The 21,931-nt window shown below is 46.3% G+C and overlaps 1 protein-coding gene across 2 annotated transcripts in view; it reads left to right on the forward strand.

Moving 5' to 3' along the window:
- ENTHD1 (ENTH domain containing 1) overlaps positions 1-21,931 on the forward strand; it is a 150,543-nt gene that overhangs the window by 92,534 nt on the left and 36,078 nt on the right. For both annotated transcript variants that reach the window (XM_075320848.1, XM_075320847.1), the window contains exon 6: positions 708-1,346. In XM_075320848.1, the coding sequence (XP_075176963.1) occupies positions 708-1,346 (639 nt within the window). The remainder of the gene's footprint in view (positions 1-707; positions 1,347-21,931) is intronic.

Below are 21,931 nucleotides of genomic sequence, written 5' to 3' on the forward strand. Positions count from 1 at the left end.
TGGTGAGTAATTTTGATCGTTAGCGGTCGTTCGTGCGTTTAACACGCAACGTCGCTAACGAGGCCGGATGTGCGTCACAAATTCCGTGACCCCAACGACATCTCGTTAGCGATGTCGTTGCGTGTAAAGCCACCTTAAGAACAGTCATATAAGCATGCAGATTGCTTCTATGCATGATTTAATTTTTAGCATCAGGTGAATGAAAGTTAGCACTGATTAATGCCTTGTTTGGTTTTCCCTGTTTGTGGCACATAACAGCCACTTTGGTGTGTCAAAGTCACTGGCCCTGCTGAACACCTTCTTGAACATTACAGTGCCCCCATAGCAAATTGGGTCAGTTCTTGCCGTTCTAAAAGTCTAGCTAGTAGCTAGCCGATAGTTATCCCTTTGCTTGATGACTTGTATAACATGACTTTTTTAGGTCAATTAGACCCTGCTTAGAGGCATAACTTGAAATTCTTGTGACCCAAATGAAAATTAATAACAAGACCCCAAAACTATCACTTCATGTTTTACTACTGGTCTTCACATCTGAACAGATAGAACTCTGTTGGCTCCTCCAGGCTCCATAACTGCCCAGATATAACTTCAACCTTAGCTCCTCTATAGCTACAACCCTAACCCTGGTGAACCCGATTTTGTGCAAACATTTAGCTGAATTTGCCTCAAATGTGAGAAATCATATTTACATTTGTTTTTTTCTCTAGATCTCAAAAAATCAGGATTCCAATCGGTTCTTTTAAAAAGCAAAATAGATACAGGAGAAACAAAGCTTCAACCAGTACCATTCTACAAGTCTTCCCCAGTGCATGGCAACACAACTGACGGAAGAACCAAAAACATTCAAGAAAGTAAGGAAAATAATTCAAGCAAAAGCTGTCAAACAAAAACAGTCAGTTGGGTTGATGAACTAAAGAAAATACATTACCCAGTGTCCAGTCAACCATTACCATCTGATTTCACAGTTCCACGGTTGAAGAGTCCCGCCACATTGCCAAAACAAGATAAGTTACCTCCAGCTAATGTGTCACCAACGCCTATGACATCTCTGTCCATACCAGCAAAGCCTGCCTTCAATCCTTGGGAAAATGAGATCCCAAATCTACCAGTAACAGCGAGATACCCTGCGCCAGAGCCATCTACTTTTTCCCAATTTACCATCAATCCAGGATTTGAATTTAATACCCAGATGCCTAACAAGCCAATGATAAACTATTCAACCTGGGCAACTACAAAAATGTCCTATAAACCTTCCAACCATCTTGGTCAACCCACAATGCCCACAGGTCCTTTGTCAACTATACAATATAGACCATATCTTGGAACTAACCCCTTCTTAAGTCCAGGTAAGATTATGTATAATATTTGTAATAGAGTTATAGATTGTGTACACTGACTGAGCAATATAAGCAATGAGATAAGTAATATAGGCGAGTTTAAATATAAGTGGACATAATTTAACCAAAACCAAAACAGGTTTGTAATCAGTGTCGGACTGGCTACCGGAGAAGCCGCCAGTAATACCAGGCCAGGCTGCGGTTACCTGCATTGAACTCCGGAGCTCTCACCTTATCTCCGGAGTGCAGCCTGGACTGAACTCCGGGTTTGCAGGACTGAACCACAAGCGACAACTGATTCCCCGGCGATTGCGGTTCAGTTCATGACAGCTGCGGACAGGCCGGGCTGAACTCCAGAGCTCAGGTGAGAGCTCCGGAGTTCAATGCAGGTAACCGCAGCCAGGCCTGGAATTACAGGCGGTTTCTCTGGTAGCCAGTCTGACTCTGTATATAATAAATAATAAAAACTAACAATAAATAGAATGTTATCAACAACGATTGTAACACTAGACTTAGTGACTGTCAAGAGTCAATATAATTCATATTGAAAGACTGATGTTAACAGAATACAAAGAATTATAAAAAACTCACCCATTAAGATCCTCTGCGCTCTGGATTCCATAAGACCCCGATGCACAATTCGGCACAACCTTCATCAGGCACATTCTAAATTATGCATCCTATTACTTGTCTTAGTCCCTGTATGGCACATGTCCTATTTAAAGGGAACCTGTCAGCAGAAATTTCGCCCAAAACCTAAAAGATTCCCCCTCTGCAGCTCCTGGGCTGCATTCTAGAAAGGTCCCTGTTATTATTGTACCCCATGTGAGACCAAAATAAAGACTTTATAAAGTGGTACCTTTTTGTATTCAGATTCTGTAAATGTGACACGGGGGCCGGCTTTCTGGCGTCCGTTATTTCTGTATGCCGCCCCCCATCGCTCCTTTCCATAGCTGATGCACCGCCCACTGCTCCAGCCATCCCCGCGCATGCCCAGTGTCAGTCTCACGGGACTGAGCAGTGTCGACCGCTGGTGACGTGTGCGCAGGCAAGTGATTATGGGCGGGGCTGTGATTGTTATCAGCAAGTACCCGCCCATAATCTTATGAGCGCGCAAACCTCACCAGCGGTCACACTGTGCTCAGGGTAGATGCTAGACTGTATGGGCTGCTTCCAGGGATGACGTCCCTTTTGTCACGTGATAGTATTTTGAACACGCCCCTATCACGTGACAAAAGGGACGTCATCCCTGGAAGCAGCGCATACAGTCTAGCATCTACCCTGAGCACAGTGTGACCGCTGGTGAGGTTTGCGTGCTCACGAGATTATGGGCGGGTACTTGCTGATAACAATCACAGCCACGCCCATAATCACTTGCGTGCGCATACGTCACCAGCGGTCACACTGCTCAGTCCCGTGAGACTGGCACTGGGCATGCGTGGGGATGGCTGGAGCAGTGGGCGGTGCATCAGCTATGGAAAGGAGCGATGGGGGGCGGCATACAGGACCAGGAGGCAGAATAATGGACGCCAGAAAGCCCGCCCCCGTGTCACATTTACAGTATCTGAATACAAAAAGGTACCACTTTATAAAGTCTTTATTTTGGTCTCACAGGGGGCACAATAATAACAGGGACCTTTCTAGAATGCAGCCCAGGAGCTGCAGAGGGGGAATCTTTTAGGTTTTGGACGAAATTTCTGCTGACAGGTTCCCTTTAACGTGTGATGTTGCCCGCTTTCTGTGCAAATTTAGCTATATATTCTAATATATACTTTTGTGAAAACTGATGATTGGTGTCTTGGTCTTTATTTTATAGAAAGACTATTTCTTCAGACCAATAACACACCCTCTCCAACAACTCCTATTAAGACTTCTTTAACATTATTCCTGTAGATAGGGCTCTAAATTAATTCTTTCGATTACTTCCTAATGTTTCTTGTTCATTTAAACATTGGTGACTATATCTGTTGAAGGATATAAGGCAGAGGATTGGGAAATGCTTTGACATTCCCAGAGCATTTAAAGGGAATCTGTCAGCAGGATTTTGTTACCTCATCTGAGAGCAGCATGATGTAGGCAAAACGATCCTGAATCCAACAATGTATCACTTAGATTACTGGCTGCAGCTGTTCGTAATCAATCATTATTTTTGGATTTAGCCATCTAGCAGAACTGAGAAAGCCTCCTCTGCCCACACCAGGCTCTCAGTAGAGATTGAGCATTGATAGTGAGGTGTCAATCAGAGGAGGAGGACTGCCATGCGTATGATGTTGTATTCCGAGCATTGAGAAGTCTTGCTGTTTAAGCAAACATAGCGAATAAACAACAAATCAGATCTTGACAAGATGGCCATCCCTGAATTATATGTTTTAATCTTTGCAGAAAGCTGCTTTCTGATTACACAGCAAAAACCTGCTGACAGATTTGCTTTAAAGGAAATATGTTAACAGGTTTATTATACCCCATCTGAGAGCAGCATAATGTAGAGGGAAAAAACCCTGATTCCAGTGATTTGTCACTTACTGGGCTGCTCACTGTACTTTTAATAAAATCACTGTTTTATCTGCTCATATCTACCAAATCATTGAATGTTGAGGTCTGTATAACCCCACCCACACTACTGATTGGCAGCTTTCTGTGTACAATTTGCATAAGCAGAAAGCTGCCAATCAGTGGTGTGGGCTGGGTTATACAGAGCTCAACATTCAGTGATTTGGTGGATCTGCAGCAGATGAAACATTGATTTTATCAAAACTACAGCAGGCAGCTCAGTAAGTGATAAATCGTTGTAATCATGGGTTTTGTCCCTACATCATGCTGCCTTTAGATTAGGTTGTAAAGATCTGCTGACAGATTCCCTTTAAGACTCATTTTCCTTTGGACTAAAGCAGCTATTTTTCAGTCCGGAAGCAATAAATAAGTAAATCTCAGCATAACATTATCTTTAAAAAAGCAACATTACCCTATAAACAATTTGGCAAAGGTGAATCTTTCTGACCGATTCCCTTTAAAGAGGACCAACCACCAGGATTTTCCTATATAAACTAAAGCCAGGGCTATACTGGTGCTATCATGCTGATTCTATACATACCTTTAGATGTGAGATCCATTTTTTCACATTATCCATTTAAAGAGGACCAGCCACCAGGATTTTAATATATAAACTAAAGCCAGTGCTATACTGGTGCTATCATGCTGATTCTATACATACCTTTAATTGTGAGATCGGATGTATATTTTCTGATATATAGGCAAGTAAAGTTTGTGAAATGCAGTTACTTGATGAGAGGTGCAACGAATTATCTAATAGGGAGGTCGGATTTTGCTAGTTATTCCCGCCCCTGTCTGCTGCCTGTCCTTCCTTCCCCCTGTCTCTGTTATTGTAGGGGAAGGAAGGACAGGAGAAGGGGCGGGAATAACTAGCAAAACTCAACCTACCTATTAGATATTCCGTTGCACCTCTCATCAAATAACAGTGCATTTCACAAACTTTACTTGCCTGTATTTCAAAAAGTATACATCCGATCTCACAACTAAAGGTATGTATAGAATCAGCATGATAGCACCAGTATAGCACTGGCTTTAGTTTATATATGAAAATCCTGGTGGTTGGTCGTCTTTAAATAGGTAATGTAAAAAATATGGATCATCCCAATCTTTATGTTTAAGAAAACATATACAGTTGTATTCCTAAAGAATGCTAGTATGAGCCTAAGGTGACCTGTATATTTTATAGAATGAGTAGTCATTTGTGTCTAGCGCGAGACAATATAACATCTTTACGGCGCCCATCACTTGGCAGTAACAGCTTATGTTTTCTATTCATCATGTGAATGGCTGCAGGTCTTTTACAAAGTATCCAAAGTGAATAACATATTATGTTGCAGAGACTAAACCTCACCGCAAATTCATTCTGGCATCAGCACGAGGACGGTACACTCGGTATAAGAATTAATATTGACATCAGATCCTTGACTATTTCTGTTCCTTGCAATCGCAGACATTTCTGTGCACATTCTCAGAAGTTTGCGAGTGTATAAACTCTTTGGGGGATTTCATCTGTACATTTGTCTTGTTTTTTATTTTTCAAGTTTCCATCAAATGATATAATTTGACTTCATCATTGCCGGCTCAGGCGAAAAAATTTGTAATATCTTGTCTACAAGATCCCAGGATTTCTATACTCCTAGAATATCAAAGGCGTCCTGTAATCTCGTATTCCTCCCAAAATGATTCGGCAAGGAAGGCTTGCTTTGTTCATAATGATTTAATAGATATTCTCAGTCTCTCTAGAGGAAAAGTAGCTAAGTGGATACATTATAAATATTTAGCATGCTGAAAGGCCTGGCAGAGTTTTAGGACAGACTTTATAGTCGATTTAGATTGTTGCTCCATGGGGCACTACAGAAATTAATTAAGGACACATTTTTCACATGAATCAAGAGAATCGACTTGAAATGTTAGATTATGAAATAGTTGCCCGAGGACAGTATCAAGAGTTCACAATTTAGTTGGGAGAACAGACGAGAAATTCTAATGATTGTTTGTTATTCTTGCATGGACGGATTTTTTTTTATTTTTTAATATATCTAAAAAGCCTTTCGGGGACTTTCTGTAGTTTATTATGGAAATTGGTGTCATTTACAGAGCAAAGATTTTATTAAACTGCTTAAACTTTGAGCTGTTACACAAACAGAGCATTTAAGAAAATGTTATTGATACTTATGAACAGAATCTATACACATGCTTAGGTGAATCAACTAATATTATATATACTGCCATATAGTATATAGTCAATTACTTTACCATTATGATTAAAAAAAAGGGATTCATCCAGAAAAATACCAACGTTTATTTCACATGTTTAAAATCTAACAGTACAAAACATCCTCATTTCTTTTTTGGACGCGTTTCGATCTTTACTCCTGAGTAGAGATGAGCGAACCGGTCGCGGTTCGGCTCGAGGTCGGTTCGCCGAACGGACGTCCCGTTCGAGTTAGGCTCGTCGAACGTTCGACGAACCGAACTCGAACTGCATAGGAAACAATGGCAGGCAATCACAAACACATAAAAACACCTAGAAAACACCCTCAAAGGTGTCCAAAAGGTGACAAACAACTCACAACACAACACAAACACATGGGAAAGTGACAAGGACATTTACTCATGCGAAAACAAAAGAGCTGAACAAGGAAAAAGAGGAGGACACACAGATATAGGCATGGCACGCCCTTCTAAAATCATGTAAAACACCGCAAGGTGACTCCAAGCGGAGTCTCCCTTTTTTTCCAAAAATTGTGCCCCACACACACCCACCCATTCAGTGGCAGCACTTGTGCCCTAGTTGTACACTTCACAGCTAGATTTGCATCAAGCACATTCAAAAATACGCTATTCTTAACCATCCCCAGGAGGACACCGGGGTTGGTAGCAAAGTCTTTCCTGATCCCAGCTCTGTTCATCTTGGATCATTTTTAAAAAACACAGCAAGCAAGGGTTACTCCAAGCGGAGTCTCCCTTTTTTTCCAAAAATTGGGCCCCACACAGACACCTTATCAGTGGCAGCACTTGTGCCCTAGTTGCAAACAGGATGTTTTGATTTGCATCAAGCACATTCCAAATCCACAAGCATTTACTCTCCCCAGGATGACACAGGGGTAGTAAATTCCTTCTGGATCCATGACTTGTTCATTTTGATGAACATCAGTCTGTCCACATTGTCACTGGACAGTAACGTGCGCTTATCTGTCAGCACACACCCAGCAGCACTGAAGACACGTTCAGAGACAACGCTGGCAGCTGGACACGACAAAATCTCCAAGGCGTAACTGGAGAGCTCTGGCCATTTTTCTAGATTTGAAGCCCAAAAGGAGCAAGGCTCCATTTGCAAAGTCATGGCATCGATGTTCATTTGGAGATACTCCTGTATCATCCACTCCAGCCGTTGACTATGTGTCAGACTTGTTGTCTCTGGTGGCCTTGCAAAGGAGGGTCTAAAAAAATTATGAAAAGATTCCATAAAATTGCTGTTACCAGCACCAGATACGGTCCTACTGGTACGGGTAGACTGTTGAAGATGACGAGACCGTCCCATGTTTGTCAAGTTACAACTGGGAGATTCCCTCCCTGCACCTGCACGGTTGTTTGGTGGAAAAGCCGAGCTAAGATCGAGTAACAGCTTCTGCTGATACTCCTGCATACGTGCGTCCCTTTCTATGGCTGGAATTATGTCACAAAATTTGGACTTGTACCGGGATCTAATAGTGTGGCAATCCAGTAGTCATCATCACTTCTAATTTTGACAATACAAGGGTCATGTTGGAGGTAGTGCAACAAGAAGGCACTCATGTGTCTTGCGCAGCCATGCGGACCAAGTCCACGCTGTGTTTGTGGCATAGAGGTGCTAACCGTTCTTTCTTCCTCTGACATCTCCCCCCAACCTCTTTCAACAGAAATTTGACCAAGGTCTCCCTCATCTGCTGAGTCTTCCATGTCCATGGACAGTTCGTCCTCCATTTCTTCATGTTCTCCTGCACCTTCCTCAACATTTAGCCTGCTACTATGCACCCTTGTTGATCCCTGTCCCCCATGGTCCCATGCCTGCTGTGTTGGTGATGATGAACGTCTGGACCTTGGTGATGTTGTTGCCCCTTGCGCATATGAATCCTCCTGTAGTTCCTCCACTACCTGTTGTCCCACCCCCTGACTCCGAATAGTGTTTAGCGTGTGCTCCAGCATGTAAATGACTGGAATTGTCATGCTGATAATGGCATTGTCAGCGCTAAACATATTCGTCGCCATGTCGAAACTGTGCAGAAGGGTGCATAGGTCCTTGATCTGAGACCACTCCATCAGGGTGATCTGCCCCACCTCTGCATCTCGTTGGCCCAGGCTATACGTCATGACGTATTGCACCAGGGCTCGGCGGTGCTGCCACAGTCGCTGTAACATGTGGAGAGTTGAATTCCAGCGTGTCGTCACATCGCATTTCAGGCGATGAACCGGCAGGCCGAAAGACTTCTGGAGCAATGCAAGTCGCTCAGCTGCGGCGCTTGAACGGCGGAAGTGAGCAGACAGTTTTCGTGCCCTGGTCAGAAGGCCATCTAGGCCAGGATAGTGTGTTAAAAATTGCTGGACGACAAGGTTCAACACGTGAGCCGTACAAGGTACGTGTGTCACCTTGCCCAGGCGAAGGGCCGCATCCAGGTTTACAGCATTGTCGCACACGGCCTTACCAGGCTGCAGGTTGAGTGGAGACAACCATTTATTAAACTCGGACCGCAGAGCTGACCACAACTCCTCAGCTGTGTGACTCTTATTCCCAAGACATGTCAAGCTAAAGACCGCCTGATGCCGTTGCGCTCTGCTGCCAGCATAGTAATGAGGGGTGCGTGATTCCTTCTGTGCAGTGAGAACGCTGGTGGCCTGACCAGGCAGGCTTGGGGCAGAGGTGGAGGACCCAGATGAGGTGGAGGAGGCAGAAGCAGTGGCGGAACTTGGACAGACAGAGGATTGCACAAAAGTCGTGGGGACGGCAAGACTTGTGCAGCAGACCCTTCACCATCTATCACCATAGTTACCCAGTGCCCAGTCAGCGACATGTAACGTCCCTGTCCATGCTTACTGGTCCAAGTATCGGTGGTGAAATGCACCCGTTCACACACGGAGTTTCTCAAGGAAGCGGTGATGTTTTGTGCGACATGCTGGTGTAGCGCGGGCACACCTTTCTTAGAGAAGTAGTGGCGACTAGGCATCTGGTACTGGGGCACAGCGACAGACATAAGGTCTCTAAAATCCTGTGTGTCCACTAGGCGGAAAGGCAGCATTTCGGTAGCCAAGAGTTTACAGAGGGATAGAGTCAACCTCTTAGCTTTGTCATGGGTCGCAGGAAATGGCCTTTTATTTGACCACATCTGAGGGACAGAGATCTGGCTGCTGTGTGTAGACGGTGTTGAGTAGGGTGTCCCTGGAAAAATGCAGGTTTGTGAGGAAAGTGCAGGCGGAGACATGATGTTGCCTTCATCCAACGTTGGTGCTATCGATGTCTGAGAGAGCTGTACACACTCACTTGTTTCCCCTTCCAAACCAACTGACGACCTACCAAGCAAAGTGCCTGTTGCGGTTACAGTGGTGGAAGTTGTGCGTGGAAAAACAGGTGTGACAGCTGTCCCCACAGTCCTAGAAGATGAAGAGCGCGCGGATGCACTGGAAGGGGCAGGCGGTGGATGGTTTGCTCCGCTAGGCCGCATTGCAGCACGGTGAGCTTCCCACCGGGACATATGATATTTATTCATGTGACGATTCATGGAAGAAGTTGTCAAACTGCTGAGGTTTTGACCTCTACTAAGAGAACCATGACAAATTTTACAGATCAGATAATTTGGGCGATCTTTTGCTATGTCAAAAAAGGACCAGGCTAGGCAAGGCTTAGAGGGCATGCAACCTGTTGATCCACCCCGACTAGTGCTCAGAGGCAGAGTGGTGGCTGAGGATGCAGTTGTAGATGTGCTACCAGTACTCCGACTGTGTCCAGGAAGGCGCAAGGTAACTTCGTCATCAGTTGCATCCTCTTCCACCACCTCTGTTGACCTCCTCGAGTGCCTGACTGTGGGTTGACAGTAGGTGGGATCTAGAACTTCATCCTCAATTGTTGTGTTTGCACTCCCCTCCCCCTCAGACCGAGCCTCTTCTTGCCCTGACCGAATATTTAAGTTGTCATCCCAATCGGGTATCTGCGTCTCATCTTCATCAGTATGTTCCTCATTGTCTATAACCACAGGTGTTACAGTTTGTGACAAAGGGTCAACATTATGCTCAGAAACTTGGTCCTCATGGCCTGAATCAGAGTCCCAAAGGTTCTGGGCATCACTGCAGACCATTTCCTGTTCTGTACTCACTGTAGCTTGGGAGCAGACCTCTGATTCCCAGGCTATAGTGTGACTGAACAGCTCTGCAGACTCAGCCATCTCACTTCCACCATACTGTGCAGGGCTGGGATGACAACTCAGAGGACTGCTGTTTTTTGGATGCGGTACTTGAAGTGGCTGAGAGGGCACTTGTTGGACCACTTGAGATCCATTCAAGCATTTTCCTTTTTTGGCCATCATCTACCTTTGTTCCTGTTGTTCGTGTCCGTAAAAAAGGGAGCACATCGGATTGTCCACGGTAAGTAGTAGACATCTTACTTTTGCTGGTAGATGGTCTATCTTCAGCAGATGATAATGGAGCTTTGCCACCTTCCCCACGGACAAACCCTTTTTTTCCTTTTCCAGCACGCCTCTTCCCCTTTCCACCAGCATCTGTCATTTTGCCACTCATGTTGATTGCGTCAAGATTGTGCACTGAAAATGTGGTAGTAAAAATTGAGAGGTGGTGTAGATTGCAGCGGTGGTCTAGCTTTATTAACAGCAGAATAATAAAGAATAAATATCCCTGACAATGCAACTACGGCCCTTAAACTGGCAGCATAAATTGCTAGTATAATGGCTTAGTAACTATCAGTTTGAGTGTGCAATGCAGGCAGAGGTGCTGCTAATATCTGTGCACTACTGGGACTATACAGAAGTCCAACAGCCACGTTTAGGATGCCACTAGGTACACTCAGTGTTTGCTAGTATAATGGCTTAGTTATAATAAGTTGGAGTGTGCAATGCAGGTAGAGGTGTTGCAAATATCTGTGCACTACTGGGGCAATACAGAAGTCCAATAGCCACGTTTAGGATGCCACTAGGTACACTCAGTGTTTGCTAGTATAATGGCTAAGTTATAATGAGTTGGAGTGTGCAGAGGACAGGAGGGTACAGTGCCAGGATTGTGGGGCTCTGGGTAGAGGAAAGGAAGCCTGCCTTTCTATTCCCTCCTAATGGGGAAATGCAGCGAGGAAATCCCTGACCTTAGCTACACAGACGCTGTCTCTGTTTTCAGGACCTGTCACCTATGGCTCTGACCCTGCCGGTACGAGCCCTTAAAAGGACTGATAGAAAGTGCTATCCCTAAGGCCCCCTTCACACGTCCGTGAAAAACACGCACGTGTGTTATGGGCCGTTTTTCGGGTCCCTGTCCCGTTTTTGTGTCCGTTTTTATGGTCCGTGTGGCACCTGTGTGAATTGCGTATGCTAGCCGTGTTTGTGTGCAGAACGTCCGTGTGTGCGTGTGGAATTAACGTGTATGTGTACGTGGAATGTCTGTGTGGAATGTCCGTGTGTATGATGCACAATGTCGTTTATAAATGTCGGCTGACAGCAGACAGAGTTGCGCGATGAGAATGAACTCGGGTGAACTTCACCTGACTTCATCCTCATACCGCGGCTCTGTCTGTGTCGAGTACTGATTAGCGGTCACCTGTGAAGGATTCACCGGTGACCGCTAATCCCCCGAGTGACTGAAGTTTCCCCCCCTCTCTCATACTCACCGTTCCTCGATCCCCGGCGCGGCCCTGCACGGCATTTACACTGCTGCGGTGGCTTTTATTATTTTGAAAAAGCCGGCCTCTCATTAAACAATCTCCTATTCCCTGCTTTCCCCGCCCACCGGCGCCTATGATTGGTTGCAGTGAGACACGCCCCCACGCTGAGTGACAGGTGTCACACTGCACCCAATCACAGCAGCCGGTGGGCGTGTCTATACTGTGCAGTAAAATAAATAAATAAATAATTAAAAAAAACAGCATGCGGTTCCCCCCAATTTTAATGCCAGCCAGATAAAGCCATACGGCTGAAGGCTGGTATTCTCAGGATGGGGAGCTCCACGTTATGGGGATCCCCCCACCCTAACAATATCAGTCATCAGCCGCCCAGAATTGCCGCATACATTATATGCGACAGTTCTGGGGCTGTACCCGGCTCTTCCCGATTTGCCCTGGTGCTTTGGCAAATTGGGGTAATAAGGAGTTATTGGCAGCCCATAGCTGCCAATAAGTCCTAGATTAATCATGTCAGGCGTCTATGAGACACCCTCCATGATTAATCTGTAAATTACAGTAAATAAACACACACACACCAGAAAAAATCCTTTATTAGAAATAAAAAACACACACATATACCCTGGTTCACCACTTTAATCAGCCCCAAAAAGCCCTCCATGTCCGGCGTACTCCAGGATGGTCCAGCGTCGCATCCAGCGCTGCTGCATGGAGGTGACAGGAGCTGCAGAAGACACCGCCGCTCCGGTCACCTCCACGCAGCTAATGAAGACACCCGTGCGATCAGCTGAGCTGTCACTGAGGTTACCCGCTGTCACTGGATCCAGTGACAGCGGGTAACCTCAGTGACAGCTCAGCTGATCGCACGGGTGTCTTCATTAGCTGCGTGGAGGTGACCGGAGCGGCGGTGTCTTCTGCAGCTCCTGTCACCTCCATGCAGCAGCGCTGGATGCGACGCTGGACCATCCTGGAGTACGCCGGACATGGAGGGCTTTTTGGGGCTGATTAAAGTGGTGAACCAGGGTATATGTGTGTGTTTTTTATTTCTAATAAAGGATTTTTTCTGGTGTGTGTGTGTTTATTTACTGTAATTTACAGATTAATCATGGAGGGTGTCTCATAGACGCCTGACATGATTAATCTAGGACTTATTGGCAGCTATGGGCTGCCAATAACTCCTTATTACCCCGATTTGCCAACGCACCAGGGCAAATCGGGAAGAGCCGGGTACAGCCCCAGAACTGTCGCATATAATGTATGCGGCAATTCTGGGCGGCTGCTGACTGATATTGTTAGGGTGGGGGGCTCCCCATAACGTGGAGCTCCCCATCCTGAGAATACCAGCCTTCAGCCGTATGGCTTTATCTGGCTGGCATTAAAATTGGGGGGAACCGCACGCGTTTTTTTTTTAATTATTTATTTATTTATTTTACTGCACAGTATAGACACGCCCACCGGCTGCTGTGATTGGGTGCAGTGTGACACCTGTCACTCAGCGTGGGGGCGTGTCTCACTGCAACCAATCATAGGCGCCGGTGGGCGGGGAAAGCAGGGAATAGGAGATTGTTTAATGAGCGGCCGGCTTTTTCAAAATAGTAAAAGCCGCCGCAGCAGTGTGAATGCCGTCCAGCGCTGCGCCGGAGATCGGGGAACGGTAAGTATGAGAGAGGGGGGGAAACTGACCGACAGACTGTGAGAGAGGGATAGACAGACAGAGAGACCGACAGAGAGACAGAGAGACCGACCGACGGACTCAGGGAGATTGACCGACATACACAGAAATAGAAAGAATAGCCGACATCACTAGAAATAAAAACACCAAACGGACACGGACTATAGGTAGATGCATACGTGTTTACTAACGTGTGTGCACATACCCATAGACTTTCATTGTGTCCACGTGTGCGTGCTCCGTGCAGATAACGGACATGCATCCGTGCAAAACGCAAACACATACGGACATAATGAAATAACGGACGTGTGACCACAATCATAGATTAACATTGGTGCACGTTTGGCCGTGTCTCCGGTATATACGGAAATGGACCAAACACGCACGTGTATCACGGACGTGTGAAGGGGGCCTAAGCTGTACAGCGCTGTGTATAGAGCGCATACAGCTGTATCGGCGATAGGACAAAGGACGGAGCTGCGCCAGTGATGTCTGACACCAAGGACGCAGAAGAGATAATGGCGTCCGGACGGGCAGATACTCGTTTTTATAATGCAGGGACATGTGACATGGACATCCTATCACACATGCCGTTGCTTCTCTGGCTAAAAGTCCACTTAGCTGTGTGTGTGTCTGGGATTGGCCGACATGCTGGCCCTCCCCACTACACGCGCGCGCTTAGGGAAGGAAGACAAGAAAAAAAAAATGGCGATCGCCGTTATCCATACAGCAGTGATCTGAAGGCGCTGTTCCCGCACACTATACACTGAAATTTCATAATAGTGTGAGTCACAGAGTGACTTATACTATTACAGCGGAAACCAAGCTAGGAATTAGCTGCTTTTTTGCTGCTAGAACCGTTCTCGAACGTTTCTAGAACTATCGAGCTTTTGCAAAAAGCTCGAGTTCTAGTTCGATCTAGAACAGGCCCCAAAATCACTCGAGCCTAGAACTGGAGAACCTCGAACCGCGAACCGCGCTCAACTCTACTCCTGAGGTATTGAGATGATTTATTTTGTATCTAAAAAAAAAAAAAAATAGTGTTTTTTAAAAACACTAATGTGGGGTGTGACAGTGTACCACCTTCCTGGAACGACAGTCTCAGAATGGCTGTCACAGACAGGCTAGGGGAAAGCTGCCCCTAAGCAGGATCCCAATAACCCCCAAAACCCTTTAACCCCTACACAGGTATGTGGAATTACTACAGAGCCCCAGAGATCGCTACTTGTGGAAGGCTACGTGCAGAGGAGAGTAGTCGTCAGGCAAGGTCAAACCAGGAGATACTGAAAAGGGACAAAATCATCAGACAAGAGCATGGTCAGGAAATCAGGCCAAGGTCAGAACCGGAGATGGCAGCGAGGTACAATAATGGCAGGCAGGAGAGTGGTCAGAGAGCAGGCAGGGGTCAAGACACTGGGTTTGATATTCAAACCAGAGCGAGAACCACAAATATGCAGGAATACAAAACTATATCTGGCAGTGACCAGCAGACAGGAGGGGGAATTAGAAGGGTGTGGTGCCTTCCCATTGGCTGTAGCTGAAAGGTGGAAACTTCAGCTGGAAGACACGCACCACCTACAGTCAGACAGTGTTATTGCAAGTCTCAGGGATACCCAGTGGATGGGCGGAGCCTGGGCCCACCAGAGCCACTAGCACCAACTCCTCCGCTATCACCAGCGCTGTCCGCAGTGGGAATACGGCAGAGCCTGGTGACCGAAGCAGAAGTCGCAGGAGCGAATTCCAGTGGGAACGAGACAGACAGGTGTCAAAAACTATGGTTAAATGTGATGTGTACGGAGAAAGCACTACCGAGTAAGTAATCTATGGATGGATAGTAGTTGTCATGAGTGTCTCCCATCCGGGGGAGACCTTTGACAGGTTTTGGATCTGAGATTCCCATTTCCTTGTGAAACTCTGTATTTTAAATGTATAGGCTTTCTTTTGGTGCAGCAAGGGTTAAGGACTCTTTAATTGCTGGTAGTTCCTTGTTATTCCAATCTCAGGTGCAGCTGGTTTGTGACTACTCCCTTTCCCTTTAAATAGTCACATGTTCCATCACCTGATGATAGGTATAGATTAATTTCTGAACTGACCACTTTGGAAGGAGGATGTATCTGGAAGCTGCTGGAGTCCTGTCATTTGAAGCCCTTGTGTTTGGCTGCAACTTTGGTGTTTGTGTACAGCCTTTTATCTATGTTCCCCTGTCAGTCTTCCATCCCCTGTGTTTGAGTATTGTAGTGGTGAATTCTAGTGCACTATTACTCAGGGTGAGAGGAGGGACAGCTAGGAACTAGGCACGTGACGACGATGAGGGGAAGGACCCATATAGGGATGTTAGGGCGCTAAGGGTTCAGACACAGCTAAGTGTCAGGAAGTGACACATCTTCCCTTTCTCTACCATTAGGGCCTTCCTACCCTTTCCATTCCTGTTGTATCCTCTGTGTTACACCATGAGCTAGGCATCCTCTTGCATGACAGCAGTTAGCAATACCTTGTATTGATTTTCACGATTAATTTGATATCTTATTCCATTAGTTTACATACTTTATATACACATCTAATATCCTGATGATATATTTTAAAAAAATATATGCAATAAATGTTATCTCTACAAATGTCTAAAATGCACAGTCTGATCAGTGAGGAAAAGCTCTATGTATGGCACAAGCATGGATTGCACCTTCGATGCGATAAATTACATATAAAGAACATGGAGTGGCGGAAAAAGCATTCTTCAGGAGCGGGCATCATGGGTGATGTTCTGTTTCAGGCCCCACTATGCAAAGGCCATACACAGTGATTACAACCGGAAGTTAGGATATCTGGGGAACAATTAGTTATTTTAATTTACAGATTATAAAAATGTTTTACAGATGGAAAATGTGATTTAGTTTTTATTTGTATTGAACAACCCATTTAAGGGACAATTCTTACATTTTGTATTGGTCCTAGATCAGCACTTCCTACATATTACATCCCTTCACACATGTGCATAAAAAACACACCGGTTGACTGGACTGTTTAGTCCATCTGTGTGTACGTGTGTGTCATCTATGTGTCATCCGTTTCGTTTGCTATCCATGTGTATGTGTGTGTCATCTATGTGCCGTTTATGTGCTATCCATGTGTATGTGTGGCATCCGTGTGACACGTACTGCATAAAAAAATGCATAACCCTGAAATTAATGGTTTGAATGTGTAAAAGTTGTGCAAAGATAGATAGTTAGATAGATAGTTAGGTAGATAGATAAACAATTGGAACAGCACATTTGAAAATGAGAGATTGGTGCAAAGCCTCTCAAAATACCGTATATCCAAAGGTACAGTATATAATATATTAGAAAAAATAACAGGCAGCACTCCAGAAAAAAAATAGAAAAAAGTGGACTTTAATAGCTTATATGGCATGGTGATGTTTTGGTTGTTTCCAACCTTTATCCAGCCAAGCTTATAGATAGATAGATAGATAGATAGATAGATAGATAGATTAAAAAAAAATGGGTCCCCCATTTTTGGTAACTAGCCAAGGTAAAGCAGACAGCTGTGAGCTGACATGATCAGGCTGGGAAGGTCCAAGTTTATTGGACCCTTCCCAGCCTAAAAATAGTAGCTCGCAGCTGTCTCAGAAGTAGAACATCACATTAGATGCTCCAATTTTGTCAATTCAACTCGGTTCTTCCCAATTGCTGTAGTGCATTGGAAATCATGGTAATGTTATTTGAGATTGGTGTCAGCTGTGAATTGTCCAAAAATACAGCTGACATCAAGCCATGGTGTTAATTATGGAGACGTGACTATCAAGACACCACCATTACTAAGTCAATAGAAAGAAAAAAACACACAAAAATATTTTATTTAAAAAAAACCCAAAACACTCCCGGTCTCTCCCTGGTTTAATAATTTGTAAAAAAAAACCATGCAGGTTTGACGTAGTCAAGGTAATCCAATGTAGCCCATAAACCCATTAGGTAAAAGGCAAAAAATGCACATGCAAAAAGACTTAAAAAAAACACTTCCTGCCTAAAAGAAAACCACGCAGGTCTGACGTAGTCCAGGTATTCCGACGTAGTCCACAGATGGAAACCTGAAAAACATAGAAAGAAAGAAATAAAATCAATAGACTGTCCGTCTTTAAACAATTTATTAGAACTTCTGGCTCACTGTGTGCTTCGTGTGACCTGGCAACTATGATGAGCGGGGACATTATTGACCTCACCACTCACGTCACCGCTCAGCAGACGTTCCAGGTCATGCTGCATGGCACCTGGTGACTGTGAAGAGTGATGACGTCAGTAATGTCACCGCTCATAATAACTGGCAATTCTTGAGGAGCAGTAACGTTACTAATAGTGATGAGCGAGCATGCTTGTTACTACTCGGTACTCGCACGAGTATCACTGTACTCGGTCTACTCGGCGGGGACCGAGTAATCTCGCGATACTAGTGCTGTACTCGTGGTCTTCATCCCTGCATGTTGGCACTCTTTTGAGAGCCAGCCCTCATGCAGGGATTTTGCTGGCAGACCACTGCAATGCCACAGCCCTGTTAGTTGTGGAATTGCAGTGATTGGCCGGCCTGCACAGCGTGACCGAGCCTTTATACCGGCGGGCGCGCTGTGCTCTGCTCACAGCTATCCAGACAGTCAGTGCAGGGAGAGGGTCGCTGCTTCAGGGAAAGGTTTGCGGCCCTTTATAGCTATTTCCGTAGCAGGGCTGCAAACAGTGTGACCAAAAGTCCTTCTCAGGACTATTCTAGTTGTATACAGGCAGGCAGGGAATAGCCAGGTCGGAGTACAGTAGCAGAGTCCTTCTCAGGACTATTGTTGCTGTATACAGGCAGGGTATAGCCAGGTTGGAATACAGGCTAGTGACCAAAAGAGTCCTTGTCAGGACTATTGTAGCAGTATACAGGCAGGCAGGCAGGCAGGGTATATAGCCATTCCTAGTGGTGACCGTATACCAGCCTTCATCATATCTGGGGCTGGTGTACACAGTCTAAAACAGTCCTGATAGTGTCAGACTTCTCAGCAATTGTCGCTCCTAAAACCTGTTAGGTTCTTAGTGCGTCCGTGCTTGCATTTAAAAACCGCACGTGTGTGCCTGTCGGTGGCAGCGTACAGGTGCACTTGTGTGCGTTTTTACCAAACTATTATATAACGCACAAGTGTAGTGTATAATACACGTCAGTCAGCAGTGGCTGATAGTGTCAGAGTTCTTAATTTTTGCTCCTAAAACCTGTGTTAGGTTCTTAGTGCGTCCGTGCTTGCATTTAAAAACCGCACGTGTGTGCCTGTCGGTGGCAGCGTACAGGTGCACTTGTGTGCGTTTTTACCAAACTATTATATAACGCACAAGTGTAGTGTATAATACACGTCAGTCAGCAGTGGCTGATAGTGTCAGAGTTCTTAATTTTTGCTCCTAAAACCTGTGTTAGGTTCTTAGTGTGTCCGTGCTTGCATTTAAAAACCGCACGTGTGTGCCTGTCGGTGGCAGCGTACAGGTGCACTTGTGTGCGTTTTTACCAAACTATTATATAACGCACAAGTGTAGTGTATAATACACGTCAGTCAGCAGTGGCTGATAGTGTCAGAGTTCTTAATTTTTGCTCCTAAAACCTGTGTTAGGTTCTTAGTGCGACCGTGCTTGCATTTAAAAACCGCACGTGTGTGCCTGTCGGTGGCAGCGTACAGGTGCACTTGTGTGCGTTTTTACCAAACTATTATATAACGCACAAGTGTAGTGTATAATACACGTCAGTCAGCAGTGGCTGATAGTGTCAGAGTTCTTAATTTTTGCTCCTAAAACCTGTGTTAGGTTCTTAGTGCGTCCATGCTTGCATTTAAAAACCGCACGTGTGTGCCTGTCGGTGGCAGCGTACAGGTGCACGATTTGCACAAACTTTGATATAACGCCCAAGTCTAGTGAATACACGTCAGCACAGCATTGCAAAATGCGCAAGGGCGTTGGCAAGGAACAAGGAAGTGGACGTGATGGTGGTGCAGGCAGAGGCCGAGGTCGTGGGCAAGCTCTAATTTTGCCACAACAAAGGGCCACATCTAGTCGCTCGCACGTCCTGTCCCAAATTCTTGGGGACCGCAGCAGTACACCGCTCTTGAACCAAGACCAGTGTCAACAGGTTGTTAGTTGGATAGCGGATAATGCTTCCAGTCAGATTGGCACCACCACAAACACTCTGTCTTCCACACGGTCAAGTGTCAGTAGCCGTGATACTGCACCGCACATTTCAGAACCTGATCCTCCTTCCTACCACAAGGCTGAGTACACGTCCTCGGACATTAATGATCCCACACTTGGACACTCGGAAGATCTGTTCACGTTTCCATTCGCACATTCTGGCCTCTCGCCAGCTCATGTTGAAGTGGGTCATGAGGAGATCGTATGTACAGATGGCCAAATATTTGAGCAGCCACGTTCTCACGAAGTTGGCAACGTGTCTCAACAAGGGGTGGACGATGATGAGACACAATTGTCAGGAAGTCAGGAGGAGGAGCAGGGTGCGGAAGAGGAAGACGACGTGGTGGATGATCCAGTAACTGACCCAACCTGGCAGGAGGATATGCAGAACGAGGACAGCAGTGCACAGGGGGAGGGAGGCGTAGCATCCCAACAGGCAGTAAGAAGCAGGGTGGTGGCTCCAGGCAGAAGTCAGGCAACCGTTCCCCGGAACAACAACACGACACAAGGTGCCTGTACAAATGTTAGGTCTTCCCGAGTCTGGCAGTTTTTTAAGTTGGATCCAGATGATTCTAAAAAGGCCATTTGCAACACCTGCCATGCCAGCATCAGCAGGGGTACCAAAACTAGCAGCCTGACCACCACCAGCATGATCAGGCACATGTCAGCCAAGCACCCGACTTTGTGGGAAGTACAACAGAGTCGAGGAGCAGTGCTTGCTAATGTCACTGCTACGTCTTCGCTGGTTGTGCATGTGAGCCAATCCCCTGTCCATGCTGCCTGCGAACAAGCCTCCTCCGGTCCTGCACCTGCAGTTGCCTACGCAGAAATAACACCATCATCAAGCACGTCCTTGTCCCAGCGCAGCGTTCAGTTATCCATTCAGCAAACCTTTGAACGCAGGCGCAAATACACTACCAACACCCCACATGCCACAGTTCTAAATGCTAACATTTCGCGACTGCTTGCGCTGGAAATGTTGCCTTTTAGGCTGTTGGAGACAGAAGCATTCCGCGACCTGATGGCGGCAGCTGTCCCACGTTACTCGGTCCCCAGCCGCCACTATTTCTCCCGGTGTGCCGTCCCCGCGTTGCATAACCACGTGTCACAAAACATCACACGTGCCCTGAACAACGCTGTTTCACCCAAAGTCCACCTAACCACAGACACGTGGACAAGTGCTTGTGGGCAAGGCCGCTACATCTTGTTGACGGCACACTGGGTTAATATTGTGGAAGCTGGGACCCAGTCTGAGCGAGGGACGGAACACGTCCTTCCCACACCAAGGTTTGTGTCAGGTTTCCGGGTTTTCCAGTTCTCTTTTGACAAAAGCTTGCCCTCGGTTAACATGGAGTTTACTGTTCTGTTGCCCTACTTCCTGTCCAGCTGCTTAAAAGGCCGCCTCTAAGCCTAGTCCAGTGCCTGAGTATACTGCTTGCTGTGTGCTCCTGCCTTGCTGCTTCTATTTCCTGATTGCCTTTGGATCCTCCTGAAAGAATACCGACCGACTCTGGACCTTACCCGGTTTCTTCAAGCTGTGCCTGGACTCCGTCTGCCGTCTGTGTTCAGCACTTCTGCCCGGTTTCCTCCCGGTTTGTAACCACTCTGGACTATCATCCCGTACGGACACTCCTGGACTTTACCACTTGCCCCTTGTGTCCCGGCTGCTGCGCATTTAGGCCTTCCGGGGTGATTGCCGGACAGTCCCTGTATAGGGGTTCGCTCTGGTGGTCTCCCTGGGGGAGTCCGGTGCGTGGTCCCGGGAATTCCCTTCGCTCCGTTTCGGGAAAGTATTCCGTGTGTTTGTTCTGCTGTGTTTGTTCCGTTCTGTACCTACCGTGGTTACATATTATAAACATCTTGTACCAAGAACTCGTCTCTGGTTGTCATTGCCCTAACGCTATCGAAATCCTCAGAACATACAATAGTATTACAGTTTGCAGGCCCTACCTCAGTCAGTGTTTCACCCACACTCTACAGCTCCGGAATGTCATGCTCTTCAGCCTCCTCCTCCTCCTGCGCATCCTCATCCACTGTACCCTCCACACCAGTCCCAAGCTGGAAGCACTGCAGCACTGCCTCGGCGAAGCGGCAACAGGCTGTGCTGAAGCTAATCTGCATAGGTGACAAACCCCACAATGCAGAAGAGCTGTGGACAGCTCTGAAACAGCAGGCAGATCACTGGCTCACACCTCTGAACCTAAAGCCAGGAAAGGTCGTGTGTGACAATGGCCGGAACCTGGTGGCGGCTTTGAGGCGAGGCCAGCTGACACATGTTCCATGCGTGGCCCATGTGCTCAACCTCGTG

The sequence above is a fragment of the Anomaloglossus baeobatrachus genome, chromosome 8 (genome assembly GCF_048569485.1).
Source record: "Anomaloglossus baeobatrachus isolate aAnoBae1 chromosome 8, aAnoBae1.hap1, whole genome shotgun sequence".
Lineage (NCBI taxonomy): Eukaryota > Metazoa > Chordata > Amphibia > Anura > Aromobatidae > Anomaloglossus > Anomaloglossus baeobatrachus.